This window comes from Phoca vitulina, unplaced genomic scaffold, assembly GCF_004348235.1.
Source record: "Phoca vitulina isolate PV1807 unplaced genomic scaffold, GSC_HSeal_1.0 scaffold46, whole genome shotgun sequence".
Lineage (NCBI taxonomy): Eukaryota > Metazoa > Chordata > Mammalia > Carnivora > Phocidae > Phoca > Phoca vitulina.
In genome coordinates this window covers 9,431,622-9,450,513 of record NW_022589749.1, presented here as the reverse complement: position 1 = coordinate 9,450,513, position 18,892 = coordinate 9,431,622, and the positions used below count along the sequence as shown (strand labels likewise).

The window sequence follows — 18,892 nt, the reverse complement described above, 5'->3', positions numbered from 1 at the left end:
TCCTAGTAGGTGCCGAGCGCTTCCCATATGAAAAAAGTGCCAATTATCATGCCCTTTGGATAGATCTAGAAAGGAGAAAGGAGCCCAAGGTCAAACAATCTCAAGATTCTAACCAGTGGATTCCAGTGTGGATCTCTTTAACCCCTGAGTCACGGGCTTTAATCACTGTCTGCAAATATAACCATTTTAGCACCGAGATCCCATTTAGACTGAAGCAATCTCATTCATCTCTCCATTCTCAGGGCATCTAGCATCTAGTCTACTGCTGGCTAAACAGTAAGGGCTCCTGGGCACAGGTTTGAGAAATAAATGGGATAAAATGATTCTGGTTCCTATAATTTGGAAACGCAACATCTTTATTGAGATACAATTTACAAACCCCAAAATTCACCCGTTTAAAATGTGCAATTTTGTGATTTTTAGTATATTCACAATGCAACTATATTCATAGTGCAACTATCACTGTTATCTGATTTTCAACTTTTTCCTCACCCCAAAGGAAACCCCATACACACTAGGCAGTCAATCCCCATCCCCCCATCAACCCATCCCCTAGCAACCACTAATAGATTTTCTGTCTCTATGGATTTGCTTCTTCTAAGTATTTCATATTAAATGGAATCATACAATATTTGTTCTTTTGTGTCTGGCTTTTTTCACTTAGCATAATGTTTTCAAGTTTCATCCATGTTGTAGCATGTATCAGTACCTCATTCCTTTCTCTTTTTTTATTAAAGATTTTATTTATTTATTTGACAGAGAGAGACACAGAGAAAGAGGGAACACAAGCAGGGGGAGTGGGAGAGGGAGAAGCAGGCTTCCCAAAGAGCAGGGAGCCCGACACGGGGCTCGATCCCAGGACCCTCAGACGCTTAATGACTGAACCACCCAGGCGCCCCACCTCATTCCTTTCTATGGCTGAGTAATATTGCATAGTATGGATAGACCACATTTTGTTATCCATTCCCCTGCTAGGGGACATTTGGCCTTTTTCACTTTTTGGCTCTTATGAATAACGCTGCCTTCAACATTCCTGTACATATCTTTGTGTCAACATATGTTTTCATTTCTCTTGAGTAGATACCTAGGAATGAAATTGCTGGGTCACATGGTCACTCTATGTTTAACACTTTGAGGAACTGCCAAACCATTTAACACAGAAGCTGCGCCATGTTGCATTCCCATCAGTAACATATGAAGATTCCAACTTTTTAAAATCTTCACCAACACCTATTATTTTACTGTTGTTTTTTTTAATGATAGCCATCTTAGTTGGTGTGATGTATCTCATTGTGGTTTCTATTTGCATTTCCCTAATGCCTGACTCATAACAATATTGAGCACTTTTCATGTGCTTTTTGGCCATTTGTATATCTTTGGAGAAATGTCTATTCAAATCTTTTGGTCATTTAAAAAATTTTTTTTGGTCTTTTAATTGTTGAGTTTTAAAAGTTTTTTTTTTTTTTTTTTTTTTTAAGATTTTATTTATTTGACAGAGAGAGAGACAGCGAGAGAGGGAACACAAGCAGGGGGAATGGGAGAGGGAGAAGCAGACCCCCCGCCGAGCAGGGAGCCCGATGCGGGGCTCGATCCCAGGACCCTGGGATCATGACCTGAGCCGAAGGCAGACGCTTAACGACTGAGCCACCCAGATGCCCCGAGTTTTAAAAGTTTTTTAAAATATATATCCTGGATATCAGCCCCCTGTTTTACATATAATTTCCAAATATTTTCTCCCATTCTGTGGTTGTCTTTTCAATTTCTTGATAGTGTCCTTTTACCCACAAAGGTTTTTAATTTCAATGAAGTGTAATTTATCTATTTTTTCTTTTGTTGCTTGTGCTTTTGGTGTCATTTTAAAGAAACAATTGCCTAATCCTAATAAAATTGAGCTTTAGTGTTCTTTATATATTTTGTCATATTGTGATTTGCAAATATATTTCTCCCAGTCTACGCTTGTCTTTTCATCCTCTAAACAGTGTCTTTAGAAGACCAAACATTTTTAACTTTGAGGAAGTCCAATTTATTGATGTGATCCTTCTGAAAACACCCACTGTGGTAGACACCTATCATCCTTTTTGACTGCCCTATGTCAGAACACCTTTACTATTATTAGAAAAATTCTCCAAAACTGGGTTATAAGACAAAAAAAAAAAGAGTCACATGTCCTTTTAAAGAATAAGATAAATATCCATGAGTGATATAAATAAATCAAAGAGACAAATCAGGAATGACTCCTGGGAATTTGATGAAACAACTGGGTGGTTGATACGCAGTGAGGGAAAAGAAGTCTGGAGAGGGGAAATCAAGAAGAGTCCTGTCTGGGTTGCGTTAAGTTCAAGATGCCCATTGGCATCTATTCCATGTCAAGTTAACAGCTGGACAGGAGTCCAGAGCCCAGGGACAAGGTCCGCCGTGGGTGGCCTGCAGAACCTAATGCACAACAGAAGAAACAGCTGGGAAGCCCCTTCCACCACAAGTGGCCCTCCAACCACTGCTGTCTCTTTCCTCTTCTTATTCAAGCTTCTTGACAGAGTGGTCTGCGTGCACTTCTACCCCACTTCCCAAACCACCACAGTATAGCTCCCACGCCCAAATACTTACTCAAACTCCTCTAGCAAAGTTCCCAGTGACCTCATGTTGCCAAACCTAGTACCTCTCTTCAGCCTTTATCTTATTTGACCTCTCCATGGCTTGTGATGGTGCTAATCACATCCGCCTTCTTGAAAACCACTTTTCCTCTTGTTCCATGACAGGTTTTTCTAGTGCATCTCTCTCCCTCTCGAGAATGCCTTCTCAGCATTTTAGACTGTCATCTTCTTCTCCCTGTTCTGTGAATAGAGGTGCACCCCTGGCCTCCACACTCACCTCACATGTCTTTCATTGGTTACCTCTTGTAGGCTTACAGTTTCCTCAACCACAATGTACAGATGGTACCCGGAGATGGCACATTACACAGACCTGGCACCCGTATCTCTAGTTCCTTCCTTCAAGTTGCAAATCCAAATGCCTAATGGCTCACTGTACATCTTCACCTGAGAGTTCCATGACACTTCTAACTCACCGTGTCAAAACTGAATTCTTCATTCCCCTGAGCCCTGTGGTCCTCTCTGTTTGCAGCACCCGCATCAGTCCAGTCGCCCAAACCACAAACCCAGAAGCAGTTCTCACCTCCTCCCTCTCCACCATCCCCATATCCAATCAACTACCATCTCCTGTGAATTTTGCCTCCTTCAGATTTCTCTAATCCATTCACATCCATTCATCTCCACAGTCATTATTACCCTGGTTCAGATCCTTAGACTTTGGACACGGCAAGGCATTCAGGTGAACATGTCCATCAGGCAGTTGGGACATTTAGATCGGGAGCTTGAAAGAGAGAGACATTAAAGTGTGAGGACCATGGATCAAGGGTGGGGCCCTTGGAGACATGCCCATTAAAGGACCAGGCAGGAAGATGGTTTGGCCTGAAAAGGCGCTGTCAGAGGGCCAAAATGTGTCGGGATAATATTGTCACAGGATAAGGGGAAAAAGAGGTTTTCTTTTTTTTTTTTTTAAAGATTTTATTTATTTATTTGAGAGAGAGAGACTGAGAGAGAGAGCACATGAGAGTGGGGAGGGTCGGGAGGGTCAGAGGGAGAAGCAGACTCCCTGCCGAGCAGGGAGCCCGATGCGGGACTCGATCCAGGGACTCCAGGATCATGACCTGAGCCGAAGGCAGTCGCTTAACCAACTGAGCCACCCAGGCGCCCGAAAAAGAGGTTTTCAAGAAGGAGGAAGTGGTTGGCATTACTGTGTGTCATGGAGGGGTCAAAATGAAGGCTGAGAAGAACCCAGTAAGGCTGGCAACATGAGGCCACTGGAGACTATATTGGTTCTCAGCTGCTGCCATAACAAATACCATAAACTCAGCAGTTTGAACCTACAAAGTTACTGTCCCACAGTTTCTGTATGTCAGAAGTCCAGCGTGGAGTAACTGGATTCTCTGCTCAGGGTGTCACCAGAGTAGTAGCTGGGGCTGTGGTTCTCAACTGGGACCCAGGGTCCTCCTCCAACTCACTGGTTCTTGGCCAAATTCATTTTCTTCTCATCTTTCCACCTGGCGCCTCCCTCTACAAGCCAGCAATGCCAGTTGAGTCTTTCTCATGCTCCGAGTCTCTCTGCTTTCCTCTTTGTTTCTAAGGGTTTGTGTAACTACATTGGACCCACCTGGCAAACAACCTATCTTCAGGTCAGCTGATTAATAACCTTAATTACGTCTGCAAAGTCCCTGTAATGTAATGAAATTATGGGAGTAAACATCAGAGGGTGAAAGTCATGTGGGCAAAATTCTGCCTACCGTGGACTTTGCTAGAGGATTTTGATTAAATTGTTAGGGTAAAACCATATTGTGGTGGTTTGGGAAGTAAGGTAAAAGTGTGTGTAGACCATTCTGTCAAGAGGCTTGGATAAGAAGAGGAAAGAGACAGCAGGGGCTGGAGGGGGACTTGGGTTTAAGGGTAGAAGGGGGTTTCCAACTCTCTCTTCCATTGTGCATCTTGGGTTCTGTGGATGGCGCCAGCCTGACCTTGTCCCTGTGCTCTTGACTCCTATCCAATGGCTAACTTGTCATCAAATAGATGCCCAATGGGCATCTTGAACTTAACTCACGGGCATCTTGAACTTAACTCATTCCAGACAGGATTCTCAATTTCCCCTCTCTAGACTTCTTTTCCTTCTCTGCATATCAACTATCCAGTTGCTTCATCAAAATCCTAGGAGTCATCCCTGATTCCTCTTCCATCCACATAAGTCCATCAGCCGATTCTGTGGACTCCATCCCCATCCACTCTACCCTGGTCCAATCCACCATCATCTCTACCTGGACAGCCACATAATCTCCCAACTGGTCCTCTGCTTCCATCTTGGATTCACACAATCCACTCGCCTCTTAGCAGCCTGTCTCATTCTCGCTTCTTAAAGTATACCAGATTCTATATTCCCCCTCCTACAGCCATCCGGTGGTGCCTTGTCACACTTGGGATAAAACCCAAGTTCTTTATCATGGCCTCAGAAGGTCCTCTGTGACCTGGCCTCTGCCCACCTCCCTACCACCCTCCACTTCTCTAACTTTGCTGCAGCTGCAATTCTTGGCCACACCAAGCTCACTTTTGCACTAGTGTCCCCTACGCTTGGAGCACCCTTTCCCCAGATCTTCCCACAGCAGACACCTCCCCAGAGAAACTATTCTTCATCACCTGACTTAAAGTATCTCACCCACCACTCTCTATCCCATCACGTTGTTTTATTTTCATAGTTCTTATCATTACCTTACACTTTCTTGTTTATTCATGTTTCTTACTTCCTGCCCATTGCGTGCTAGAACACCAGCTTTATCAGGGCCGAGACCTTGTTTAACTTCTTTGCCACCATTCCTAAGACCCTAGAAGAGTTCCTGGTCAACGTTGGCACTCAAAATAGGAATAAGTGCCTTCAACAAATCACTCTGGAGCACAGATTCTGGTTCTAGGCCTTGTTGTTGCCAGGCACACTTGAGAATCCAATGATGTTCAAGACCAAACAGAGTGGAGACGAGTGAGCCTTTGACTCACCACATTCACAGTGGTTATCGGGGCCATCCCCGCACACTGGCATGGGCATGCTTCAGAAATTTACAAAGGTAATACATTTTGAAAACCTCATGCCCCCCTGACACCTACACACACTCACTGTGACCCTCCCCAGAAACTCCCTATGGGGCACTGGCCCTTAACTCCTGTAAATCACCTGTTCCTGGGGAGTTATGCCTGTCAAATCTGGGCTTTGAAATTTCTTCTAGTCATATCAATAAGCTTTTTTCCCAGAAGAAATGGCAAAGATGTGTGTGCCTTCCTGTGTGTGTCTGTACTGAGTCAGGCATCTGCCTTGAGGGTAACCTCAGCGCTTCCTTCCAGCCCTGATTTCGCCCAAACTTGGGCCGCAGAATTTTGAGTGTATTCTGGAGAAAAGCTGATCAATGATTTTGCCATGGGCGGGGGACATTGATCATTCTTTTCCCCCACATCTGGCCCTTTATATATCTCCCGAGGACCATGGCGAGCACATCTGACTCCAGAAGCTGTTGCCAAAGCAGGCTTTGTGCACTCACCATGCTCTCCCACGCAGGTACTACCGGGTCCCGCCGCCCCGTTCGTGAGCATGGTCTTGTCTCCTCAAAAAGAGGGGAAGACTCTGGAGGGGCTGAGCCAGGGGTGGTGGCAGCTGGGGTGGGCACGGCGTGTCTGATCATGTGTCTCACAGCATCGTTTTCTTTCGCCAGGACCCGCCAGGTTTGCCCTGTTCCTGCTCTGCTTCATGGAAACTTCACTGACCTCCCAGACGGTGCCCATCCATCAGCTACAACCAAGTGATGTGCGGAAAATCATCTTGGAATTACAGCCCTTGTCGAAGGGACTTTTGGAAGACTACGTAAGTATACCACAGATTTCTTTTCTGGGTCATTTCTTTAAAATGCCTTCTGTTGCCCCCGGAAGAAGCCTCCTCTTTTCAGACCTGAACCTAGGGCTGTGGATACCCCAGAAAGGGACGGGAACAATGAGACAGGCTATGATGGACTTTTTATGAGGGTCAGAGGCAGAGATTAGCCCAGACAGCCTGAAATTCAACAACCTCTCATGTACTATAGGATCTGCTTTAGTAGGTCTGTTCATCCCTAACATATTTGGTTCACAGTAATATGACGTGGATTTTCCTGCCTGAAGCACATCCCTAGAGGCGGGCCATCTTGCCTGACCATTTAGGAGCCTGCTAGGGAGCAGCGAATGTCAACCTAAGCTGTAAATGAGGTCTCAGTGAACTCAGGACGTTAAAATCCTCACCTGGGTCACAGAGAGTCTTTCTTACCGCAAAGAAGGGCAGTTAACAAGCTGGGTGTCTGTTTGTATACTACTTCATTGTTTAATTAGGACCCAGACTGCTTCTACCAGAGGCTCTTCTGAGCCCAACCCCATTGGGAGGAAAGTTTGAGGCTGAATAAATGTGAATACTCTCATTTTCTCAGAGTTGTGATCAAGATAGAACCTCGTAGGCAGCTTTGATTAAACAAATAAAAACCAAAACCTGGAAACAACTCATGAAATTGGCCTTGCCCTTCCCTTCCACCCTGACATTTAAACCCTCGCCTTGGTTTTTATAGACGCTTAGTTACCGGCCCAGGTGACTAGGCAGTTCAGGCTGGTGAGGTGTTCTTAGCACTTCAGGTGAACCCAAAAGCTCTTAGTCCTTAGGAAGAGGGACAGGAGAGGGCCTGGTCTGGAGTCCATGGTAATTTTAGAAAAACTCTCCGCGGCATCTTGGAGGCCTTGCCAGACATGCATACGTGAGCTGGGGATACATTGGCTTTAACCCAGAGTCACAAAGAATAAGAAGCAGGATGGAAACCCAGATGCTCTCCTATTCCCCAGCTCTCTGAGGCCCTGAGCAGCTAAGAGAAGATCCCAGGGGGCTGTGAAGGCCTTGGGCAGATGGGCCGGGGAGGCAGGATGGAGCAGTGGTTATTGGCATAGTCTTTGGGATTGCTGCTGACATGGGTTAGAATTCTGGGCCTGCCACTTGATCTTGGGCCAGCTTCGCAAACCAACGGAGCTTTAGTTTCTTCTGGGAAGGGAAATAGTGATGACCACAGCCTCACAGCGTCGTGGCACCTGTACGAGAGATGGCAGGGGGAAGCGCCCTGCCCCCCACCCATCACAGAGGGAGCATTCAAATGTTAGCATTGGGGCTTCTAGGTGTTACTGCAAACCTAATGCTCACCCATTTCTCCTCCTCATTCCACAGCTGAAGAAAGAGATGGGGGTGCCGGAATCCAACCATTTCTTGCTGCCGTGTCTCACCTCTGACTCCCAACCACCACGCATCAACAGTTCAGCCATCCTGCCTTATTTCAGGGCGATCAGGCCATTATCAGATAAGAACATTATCAATAAAATCATAGAACAGCTCGACAAACTCAAACTTCAACACGAGCCAGAAACAGAAGTTTCTGTGCCTGCAGATACCTTTGAAAGTAAAAGCTTCATCTTGACGATTTTACAACAGTTCTCGGCGTGCCTGGGCCATGTGTTTAAATCCCTGAACCCGGGACCCCAGCAGGTCATGCAAGGCCATCTGGTTGAACCTATTCCTTCTGGAACGGCGGACATGTATGAAACCTTGAGACACCATGACTGACAGCCAAAGTAAATTATTCCAATGAATAATCTCAACGAATCCCCAGATGGGCTAGTCTTGGGAGGACTGAGGTATAAATGTGTGAATTCACTTGAAAAGATCTCAGGTTATGTCATTGTTATCACTCTTGGTATTTACAGAATGTTTTTCTTCTGCAGACTTAGATCTTATCCTCGTTACGCCTCTGTGAACACAGGACGAGGCGCTGATGTTAATTTATTGGTTTTATTGTATTGAGAACTGTTAATGCTCCTTCAAGGAGCCCTCGGGAATTATTTAATAAATTATATTGAACTTTTCTCATAATCTGTTTTGGATTTTGTGAGGGGGTTAAAATTGGTGGCTGGGAATCCAGGCTGGGTGGTATTGGGGCTGAGGGAGCATGGGACACGCTGTGGAAGTGGAGACCTTTTCTCTCACTGTACTTCTCCCCATCGGAGAGGCTTAGTAGCAAATAATAGTAATTCCAGCAGTGACAACTATTTATCGAGCATTTCCTTTATGCCAGGCCACATAAGTACCATTACTGTCCTCTTTTTAGAGGTGGGGAAACTGAGGCAAGGAGTCATTTAGCCACTTGCCCAAGGCTACACAGCTATTCAGGCATGGGACCCAGACTCAAGCTTGCTCTTCACCACTCTGCCCGACCTTTGTCCCTCTCTGGGCAGTGACTGGGTCTTAGAAGCACGTATGGCACGCCTGGTACTGAACAATCCCTCAAGTGTCTTCCGCGTGGTTCCATGCTGGATTTCCAGTGCCTCCACTCCTGCAAAGTCCTGTTCCATCATTGCATCCATGACTTCTTCAGATCCAGGGCCAAAGATTTTACCATTTGAATAAATGTTGAGTCCAAAGTTGTGAATGGTTCTTTGAGATCCTCTGGACTAATGGTTCTCAAAGTGTGGTCTCCGGACCAGGGGCATCGGCATCATCTGGCAACGTGTTGTAAGTGCACAGCCATGGGACCCCCACCTCACACCTACTAAATCAGACACTTTGGAGGTGCAGCCAGCGATCTGGGTTTTAACCAAACCTCCAGGTGATATGCACACTCAAGCCAGAGAACCACTGATCCTGAGTTGACAAACACCTTCATCTTCATCTTATTTGGGGGGAAGCTGATGCCCAAAGGACAGTATGATTTTCCTAAGTTCTCATATCGGGGGGGATGAGGTTAGGACTCTGAGACATGCAACTCAGCTATGGAATTCTCATTCTTAGTCTTGTGGGGTTTTCTCCTTCAGTCCCACACAGGGCTCCCAAGCTTCCACATATTGTAGCCTTCAATGATAGTGTTTTGATCAGTCTTTCCAAAAACACCCACTGTGGTGGTCATCTATCATTTTTTTTGACTGTCCTATATCAGAACACATTTACTATTATTAGAAAAATTACCCCCAAACTGGGAAATAAGGCAAAAAGATGACCATGTGTCCTTCTAAAGAGTAAAACAAATATCCACTAGTCTGTAGTGATATAAATAAATAAATGGAGGAAAAAGGACAAATGTTCCTTAGAGAATTCCAATTAATAAACATAGAAGGAATGAGGGAAATAGAAAATCACCTTTAGAACACCTCAGTCCTGTGACGCCTGGCTGACTTGGTCAGTAGAGCATGCAACTTGGTGTTGGGGTTGTAAGTTGGAGCCCCATGCTGGGTGTAAAGATTACTTAAAAATAAAATCTGAAAGAAGAAAGAAAGAGAAAGAAAGAAAGAAAGAAAGAAAGAAAGAAAGAAAGAAAGAAAGAAAGAAAGAAAGAACAACACCTCAGTCCTAATTGCTGCAGGCAAGATCCACAGATGAAGGCTAAAATTAATGGGTGAGGGGCGCCTGGGTGGCTCAGTCATTAAGCGTCTGCCTTCAGTTCAAATCATGATCCCAGGGTCCTGGGATCGAGCCCCACATCGGGCTCCCTGCTCAGCATGGAGACTGCTTCTCCCTCTTCCTCTGCCTGCCGCTCCCCCTGATTGTGCTCTCTCTCTATCAAATAAATAAATACAATCTTTAAAAATAAAAAAATAAAATAAAATTAACGGGTGAACTGAGAAGAAAACAGGAAATTTGCATAGCATCAAAGTATCTTCCCAAAAATATTTGCTAGTCATTTGGCAGTTTTAACTTTCGTCTACAAATTCTTTGATATTCTCCCTCCAAGAGGTGGAGGGGAACTCCCCTCCCCATGACAGCAGACTGGATCTGTGACTTGCTTCCCAAACACCAAGCACAGGAGGACAAGACAGGCCCTCACGGGCCCCGATGGGAAGGGCGGCTCCTCACCTCTGTGGGGCTCTTCCCTCAAATCCACACCCGGCCCCTTCATGAGAAAGCACCAGAAAAACCCAAATTGAGGGATATTCTACAAAATCCATGACCGCAACTCTTCAAAAGTATCAGGGTCAGAAAAATCAAGGGAGGACAGAGAAACTGTCACCTGGGGACCAGGGAGACACCAGGGTCGAGTGTAATCTGGAGGGGATCCTAATAAAGGACATTAGTGGAAAAAAAATGGGTGAAAATCCAAATTAAGCCTGTACTTGTGTTAATTTCTTAGTTTTGATAAATGTACCACAGTTATGTAAGATGCTCCCACTTAGGAGAAGCTGGGAGAAGGGTATATGAGAACTCTGTATTATCTGTAACTTTTCTGTATAACTAAACTTATTTTAAAATAAAACATTTTTAAAAAAAAAAATCCAGGGGCGCCTGGGTGGCTCAGTTGGTTAAGCGTCTGCCTTCGGCTCAGGTCATGATCCCAGGGTCCTGGGATCGAGCCCCACATCGGGCTCCCTGCTCGGTGGGAAGCCTGCTTCTCCCTCTCCCACTCCCCCTGCTTGTGTTCCCTCTCTCGCTATGTCTCTCTCTGTCAAATAAATAAATAAAATCTTAAAAAAAAAATCCAGTTCCTCAGTCCCACTATCCACATTTTAACTGCTCAAGAGCCACATGTGGTTACTGGTTCCAATCCTGGGCAACACAGACATAGAACATCTCCATCGTCACAGAAAGTTCTATTGGACACGCAGGGGATGGGACTTTGGCATAATTTCTTAGGAATGAGGTCCCAGAGTCTATGAATTTGTAGGAATTGTAGAAAATCTGTAGAATTTGTAGAAATCTGTAGAGAATTGATAAGGTACAAATCATTCCTAGCTAGTAGAGAAATAACCAGGGGTGATGGTTTTATTGACTGTGAGGCCAGTTGAGCATCTACCTTATCTTTTTGCTCCAGCGCTGATTTCCCTCACTGATGACGGAGAGACAGACGAGAGAGAGACTCAACCTTCTTGTATTGTCCTTTGAACCAGTGGTGCTGTGCTGACTGATTCCTTCACTGATGAGGTAAATAAAGCTTTGGCAGTGAAGTTACCTGGATTTCAGCTAACAAGAACCCACAGGTAATTAGAATTTCTTTTGGTGATAATCTGCCAAAACCTAGAAAGAGGCAAAAAGACAAGCAGATCTTGTCATTTTGTCATAAATTTAATATCTCCTCCACCAAATCATTCCCTCAGTATGTCTTGTGATTAAAACACTCCAAAATAATGACTTAAAAAAAATATCCAGGGGCACCTGGGTGGCTCAGTTGGTTAAGTGTCTGCCTTTGGCTCAGGTCATGATCTTGGGGTCCTGGGATCGAGCCCGCATCGGGCTCCCTGCTCCGCAGGAAGCCTGCTTCTCCTTCTCCCACTCCCCCTGCTTGTGTTCCCTCTCTCTCTCTCTCTCTCTCTCTCTCTGTCAAATAAATAAATAAATAAAATCTTTTTTTTTAATTTTTTTTTTAGATTTTATTTATTTGAGAGAGAGAATGAGAGAGAGAGAGAGAGCACATGAGAGGGGGGAGGGTCAGAGGGAGAAGCAGACTCCCTGCTGAGTAGGGAGCCCGATGTGGGACTCGATCCTGGGACTCCAGGATCATGACCTGAGCCAAAGGCAGTCGCTTAACCAACTGAGCCACCCAGGCGCCCTAAATAAAATCTTTAAAAAAAAAAAAAAAAGAAAAGCACTTTTGAGCAACGTCATCTTCTTGTTCTGGAGAATTAAGAGGTGAGAGGAAAAATAAAAAGGAAATAGAAGGGGCGATCAGATAACGAGAGAGGAGGAGGAGGAGAGAGAAGAGAAGACGACGAAGTGGTACAATAGGAAATCAAATCACTGCTAGATGTGAAACTAGGCTGAACCTCACCAGTAACAAAGAAAGGCAAATAAACAGGAGGTCAAATCAGCAGAGGTTTTACACATGATAAGGCTTGCTGGTGAGGCGGCGAGGAGAAAGGCCTACTCAGCCACTTTCAGAAGTAGGTATCGGTCTCATAAGAGGATTCCATCCCTCACCAGGGACCCTCTCCTGCTGTTCTGTCTCACTGTAATTCCCTACAGAGCTGATCACAGACTGGGGCCAGACACACGTGTGCACGAGCGCACACACACACACACACACACACGGTCTAACAGCATTGCTGATAATATCAGAAACGGGCCGGGAAATCCGTGTCAGGGTGGGTCACCCGAGGAGCAGACACCATGATGGGACTCTCCAGGCCAAAGGCTCAGCAGCAGCCAAGCCTGTGAGGGTCCGGAAAGAGGGAAGGAAGAGCGGCTGGTCGCAGCATCTCAGATTCAAGGGCTTCTCTAAGAGAGATGGACGAGGCTGTCGGAAAATCTGCCAAGTGACTTGTCAGAGGAGCCTCGTGTCCCCCAGAAATGAGCCCGCCTCAGCATCCCTGCCACGGTCACTGGCTGGGAGAGGCCGGTGGGAGGCAGGGCCCCTGACTGACGGGTGGATGGATTTTGGGGTCCGCTATTGTGGAAGTCACGTAGGTCCCCTATATGGACAGAAAGCAGGCCTGGGAAAAGCTATCCTTGGGGACCGGGGTCATTTTCTTTCTATTTTTATGTACTTTCCCAAATTTTCTAAAACTAGTATGTATTATTTGAGGAATTCAGTAAGATAAACACAATTTCAAAAAAAAAAAAAAGATAAACACAATTTCAAATTTTGAAAGAAATAGCAGTGTGAGAAAAATGGGATGAAAAACAGAGCGTTTGAAGGCCACCCCAAGGCTTTTCACTGTGGCAGTGGGTTGATTTCTTGCCCCTGATCTCTGAAATGAGCCTAGGGTCCACCGTTCACAGCTCTTGGCCTGCTCCTCAGACTCCCAGCTGAAAGGCACGGCCAGAGCAGCCCATCAGGGACAGGTTATTCCTTGTCGAGTACGATGGACTTCTCAGGGTAACCCATGTGGTCCTCCTCCCCCAGCCCTTTTGTGAACTATCCCAAACTATAGTACCTCACAATGAGAAGGACTATTCAGAAAGACATTTCTGGGGCTCTCTCAGAGCTCAGCTTTCTTAATGTACTTATTCAAGGGCCCCGGAAACCTTTGGCACCAACAGCATTGGTGCCAAGAGCAGATGGTCTTGGGCTCCAGGTTCTGATCCTCTACTTACTGTATGTGATGTGACCTTAGATGAATCACATCATCTTTCTGAACTATGCAGTTTGGTAGTGTGTGTATATATGTATGCATGTGTGTGCATATGTGTGTATACATGTTCACAGGGTTGTGCAACTGTCACTGTAACCTAATTCCAGAACATTCTCATCACCCCCAAAAGAAGCCCTGTACCCCTTAGCAGTCATTCCCCATTCTTCCAGCCCCTGGAAACCACTAATCTACTTTCTTTTTTCTTTTTCTAAAGTTTACTTATTATTTTTAGTAATCTGTATGCCCAACGTGGATCTCTAACTCACAACCCTGAGATCAAGAGTCACATGCTCTACCGACTGAGCCAGCCAGGCGCCCCACTACTAACCTACTTTCCATCTTTATGGATTTGCCTATTTTGGGCACTTCATATAAATGGAATTGTACAATATATGGCCTTTTTAATTTGGCTTCTTTTACTTAGCGTAACGTTTTCAAGATTCACTCATGTAGCATGTGACAGTACTTCATTCCTTTTTATGGTGGAGTAACATTCCATTGTATGGATATGCCACATTTTATTTGTCCGTTCATCAGTTCAAGGACATTTGGGTTGTTTCCATATTTGGCTATTACGAATAATGCTGCTATGAATGTTTAAATCAGCTTGTTCGTTTCTGCAAAAGGGGAAGTTATAATCTTGATTGGGATAGCATCGAGTCTGTAGGTCACTTTGGGGAGTGCTGCCATCCTGACAATGTTGTCTTCCAGCCCATGAACACAGAATGACTTTCCATTTATTTAGGTCTTCTTTAATTTCTTTCAATACTGTTTTAATTGAGGTGAACTTCGTGTAATTTACCATCTTGAAGTGTACGATTTCATTGGCATTTAGTATGTTCACAGTGTCATGTGACCACCACCCATATTAAGTTCTGAAACATCATCATCACCCCAAAAGGAGGCGCCATACTCATTAAGCAGTCACTGCTACTCTCCTTCCCCCGCTGACCCTGGCAACGCCAATCTGCTTTCTGTCTCCATGGATTTATGTGTCCTGGGTATTTCATATATGGAATCATACACTGTGTGGCCTTTTTGTCTGTGGGCTCCTACCATGTCACATGGCGTTTTTGAGGTCCGTCCACGTTGTAGCATGGGTCGGTGCTTCACTACTTTCTATGGCTGAGTAACACTCCTGAACTCTGTCCTGTAGTTTTCAGTGTAAAAGTCTTGCACTTCCTTGATTAAATTTATTCCTAAGTATTTTATTCTTTTTGATGCTCCTGTACATGGAATTGTTTTCTTAATTTCACTTTTGGCTTGTTTATTGCTAGAGTCCAGTAATACAGCTCATTTTTGTGTACTGATCTTTCGTCCTGTGTGTGACCTTGCTGAACTCATTTACTGGCTCTCACAGGTTTCTGTGTGCGTGTGTATCCTTCAGGGTGTTCTATATATAGCATGTCATCTGCACGCAGAGATAGTTTTACTCCTTTTTTTTTTTCCCCAGTTGGAATGTGTTATATTTCTATGTGTTGCGTAACTGTGTTACCGAGGACGTCCAGGACAGCGTGGAGCCTTGTGCCCATCTCAACTGGAAAGCATTCGGCCTTCCACCATTCAACGTGTCAGCTGCGGGTCTTCGCAGATGCCTTTATCAGGTTGAGGAAGTTCCCTCCTACTCCCGGTTTGTTGAGTGTTCTTATCATGAAAGGGAAGCCTTGGTTTTCTCCTGTGGGAAATGAGGATAACAGACTATGGACCACGTAGGGCCTCTTGAGGATACAAATTGGGATAATGCGAAACTCTCCAGCCTGACACACCCAGGTCTAGAGCTCAGAGCTGCACTTCGTGATGGTGCTGCTGGGCAAGTTGTGTGCTTCTCTATGCCTCAGCTTCCTTATCTCTAAAGTGGGGATAATAACAGTACACATTTCATACGGTGTTGCATCACCCGGGCAGGCAGTGGTAGATCTGATTTAAACCATGAGCTGACTTGGTGCCCAGGACACAGAAACTGCGTGTTATGGTAGATGGCTGATAAAACGAGATGTGGTCCCGGTCCCTAGGCAGGGGTGAGGGTGGGAGGGTAGTACTGACAGTGACATTACCCAGAGAAGGTGGCACATGTCAGAAGTGACAAGTGGAGCACTGGTGGCAGTTCAAAGCCCGAAGTGGGGTGGGCCAGGGCAGGCCACAGAGAGGGACAGAGCACAAGGCCTTCCGGGGGCAGGGGATGTCGGCCAGAGGGAAGCAGCTCGTAACCACAGGGCGTGCATCGAGCCTGGAAGCTGTGCTGTGATACGAGCAGGGATGGGAGGTGGAGTCGGGGCCCTACTGAAGGACACGCTAAGGACCGGGGACTTTATTCTAGAACAGGAAGTTCTGAAGTGCTGGGAGGAGGGCAGGTATTTGAAAAAGGGATGAGTGTTAGGAAGCTGAATGTTATTTCCTGAACTTTGTAGACCTGCGTGAGCTAGGAAGATTCTGTTGGGATATTTCTCAACTCTGACCCATATCAGCTGTTCCACGGCCCCGAATGGGACCCCAGTCGGGACATTTCGCACAAAGATTTCACAACACAAGATTTGGTGAATGAAAGGGAGCAGGCAGGATGCTGTGCGGCAGGGAGAATCAGAATGACCCCAGGGTATTAAAAAGGAGGATGGCCTTTGTGCTAGCACGAATGAAATCCAAGAGAATGGAAGAGGGTGCAATGTTGGGAATGGGGGAAGAATGCGGGGAAGAGAGATGAAGATTAGCAAAAGCAGCTCATGTTACAGGTGCTTATTGTAAACCTGGCTTGCTTAATCCTTCAGCAACCCAGTGGGTGGGTGTGATTTTTTTTTTTTTTTTAAGATTTTATTTATTTATTTGAGAGAGAGCACAAGTAGCGGGGGAGAAGCAGGCTCCCCGTTGAGCAGGGAGCCTGGTGTGGGACTTGATCCCAGGACCCTGGGATCATGACCTGAGCTGAAGGCAGACGCTTAAGTGACTGAGCCACCCAGACGTCCCAGGGTGGGTGTGATTTTTATCCACGTTTTCTAGATGAGGACTTTCAGGCCCAGAAATGTTGTCACTCGCCCAAGGCAGTCAGGACCCAGATGGTGAGGAGTTTGGACTTTATTCTAAATGCAACAGGAAGCCACTGGAAGTTTGAGCAGGGGAAGGACACAACGTGTCATAAGTGTCTTTAATAAGGTCACTCTAGCTCTGTGAAGAATTGGTAGCAAGAAGTGGAACTTGGAGAATATGGTGTGCCCTCCAGGCGGTGGCAGTGGGGGTGGGGAATGGACCTGTGATTATTCTGGAGGGATCGCTGACAGGATTCACCGACAGATTAAAGATGGGATGTGAAGGGACGGAAGAACCCGGGGGGACGTCTAAAGAATCCGCCTGAGCAGCTGGGAGGCTGGCAACGCCAGGTAGCGAGATGCAGAACATTCGGGGATGAACAGGCTCCGGGCAGGGGAACTTGAAAGTTAAAGAAATGGTGGTTAGAAGCAGAGAGACCTGAGGAAGAGAAACTGGTGCTTAGAGAGAAGTGACTCAATTAGAAAAGGAGAAAATGGCGAGGCAGAAGAGATAAGGAGAAAAAGCCCCAGCGGGGAGAGGGGGAGGTGTCGGCCTCCTGGGGAGGCTGCTCTTCTTCCCTGAGGGTTCTGCCCCTTTGCCCAGCGAACTCTGCTTGTCCCTCGGGCTCCTGGCTCGGGCACCACCTACCACGGGGACGTTCCCAGCGCCTCCCAGGACTGGTTCCTGGCACGCTTCATGACCTCATGGCACCCCGTGCTGACCCCCATCATTCAGTATCAAGACAGATTTTGGGGCACTGCGGTGTTCCCTGAGCTGAGTTCGAATGTGGCCTGCAGCACGTGCTTCTTGATCAAAGACCGGAGGAAAGAAGGCGTAGTTGGGCAACCCCCAGGCAGGTGTGGGAAAGGAGGCGCGGAACGCGAGCAGCTTACGCACATCCCGGTGGAGGTCATTCGGTGGCACTGACGGGTGGGCTGGGGACTCGGGATGCCGGAAGGTGAGGGGGCGGGTGGGAAGGACTGCTACCTCCTGCTCATGCAGGCCCCACTCCCCCCACAAGTCTGTAATGGAACCCAGCCAGCGCTGCTTGGTCTCGTCCCCCAGGAAAGAAAATCAGTCAGACTAGATCGGGAGATTAGATTGTTTGCTGCACCATACCCATTAAAGGCAGGAAAGTAGACTCTTATCTTAGAAAGCTCTTCCCTCTTTAAACAATAAGGGTTTTCTAGCTAATGATTCTGTGAAACAGAAAATCTGATCAATAAGAACTCCCCAGTCCTCAGATTTCTTACTAACTATGACTTTGTAGCTTTTGACAAAGACTTCAGGAGCCTTTAAATGACCACCACCACAGGCACATACGCACCTCTGTAAACGGTACTAGGAAGCACATTTACTATTAACAAATGAAACCCATATGGTGTCTGGGACTTGCTTCAGAACAATGGGGGCGGGGGTGCGGTACATACGAAACAAAACTGGCGCCGAGTTGGTAGTTGTTAACGTGGATGATGAGTAAGTGGGGGCTCCTTGTACTATCCCCTCTACTTCTGTGTATACTGGAGATTTTCTGAAATAAAAAGGTAAAAGGCACACTTACTGAAATTTAGGACAAGTGCAATCACACCATCCTACATGAGGCTAAATTCACATCTTGACATATAAAAAAGAAGGTAAACTGTGTCCTAGAGAATAATCACATTCACATCTAAGATGAAAGGCTTTTAAATGCCAGTAAGAGATTGTTCTTATATCTACAACCTAAGTTACTAGAGTTGATGTTTTATATTAAACATGGAATCCCAGGGGTCAACCTTTTAACCCTGGTCAACATCTACACCAGCTTGACCTCTCCACCTGCTAGTTGCCCCTTCCCCTCTCCTGAATTCTTCTCACAGGTCCCCACACCCTACCTCTCTGACGCAGACGTGAGGAAGGGGCAGCTGGGCTGCTGGAATGGTATGGGCTGAGGGCTCTTTCAGCAGGTTACCTGTGCACCTGCCATGCGCCCGTTCTATGCTGGGCATGGCAGTGACCATCAGCACCAGATCCTTGTCCTGACGGGCCTCGGTACCTGGCGGGGAAGACAGATGACAATGACAAACACGACAGTCGTCCTGAGCAAACACAGGGTGCTCTGAGCCCTGACTCCATGCGTGTGTGTGCATCTCTGCATCAGGGGTGGGGTGGGGGGACATGAGGGCTGGTTTCTGAAG

At 46.3% G+C, this 18,892-nt stretch overlaps 1 protein-coding gene across 1 annotated transcript; it reads left to right on the top strand.

The window, feature by feature from the left end:
* The first annotated feature begins 6,115 nt into the window (after window positions 1-6,115).
* On the top strand, window positions 6,116-8,208 carry IL31 (interleukin 31). Its single transcript, XM_032431273.1, has 3 exons — window positions 6,116-6,144; window positions 6,299-6,447; window positions 7,816-8,208. The coding sequence occupies exons 1-3, from the start codon at window positions 6,129-6,131 to the stop codon at window positions 8,206-8,208; spliced, it is 558 nt and encodes a 185-aa protein (XP_032287164.1). The 5' UTR covers window positions 6,116-6,128.
* The last annotated feature ends 10,684 nt before the right edge of the window (window positions 8,209-18,892 follow it).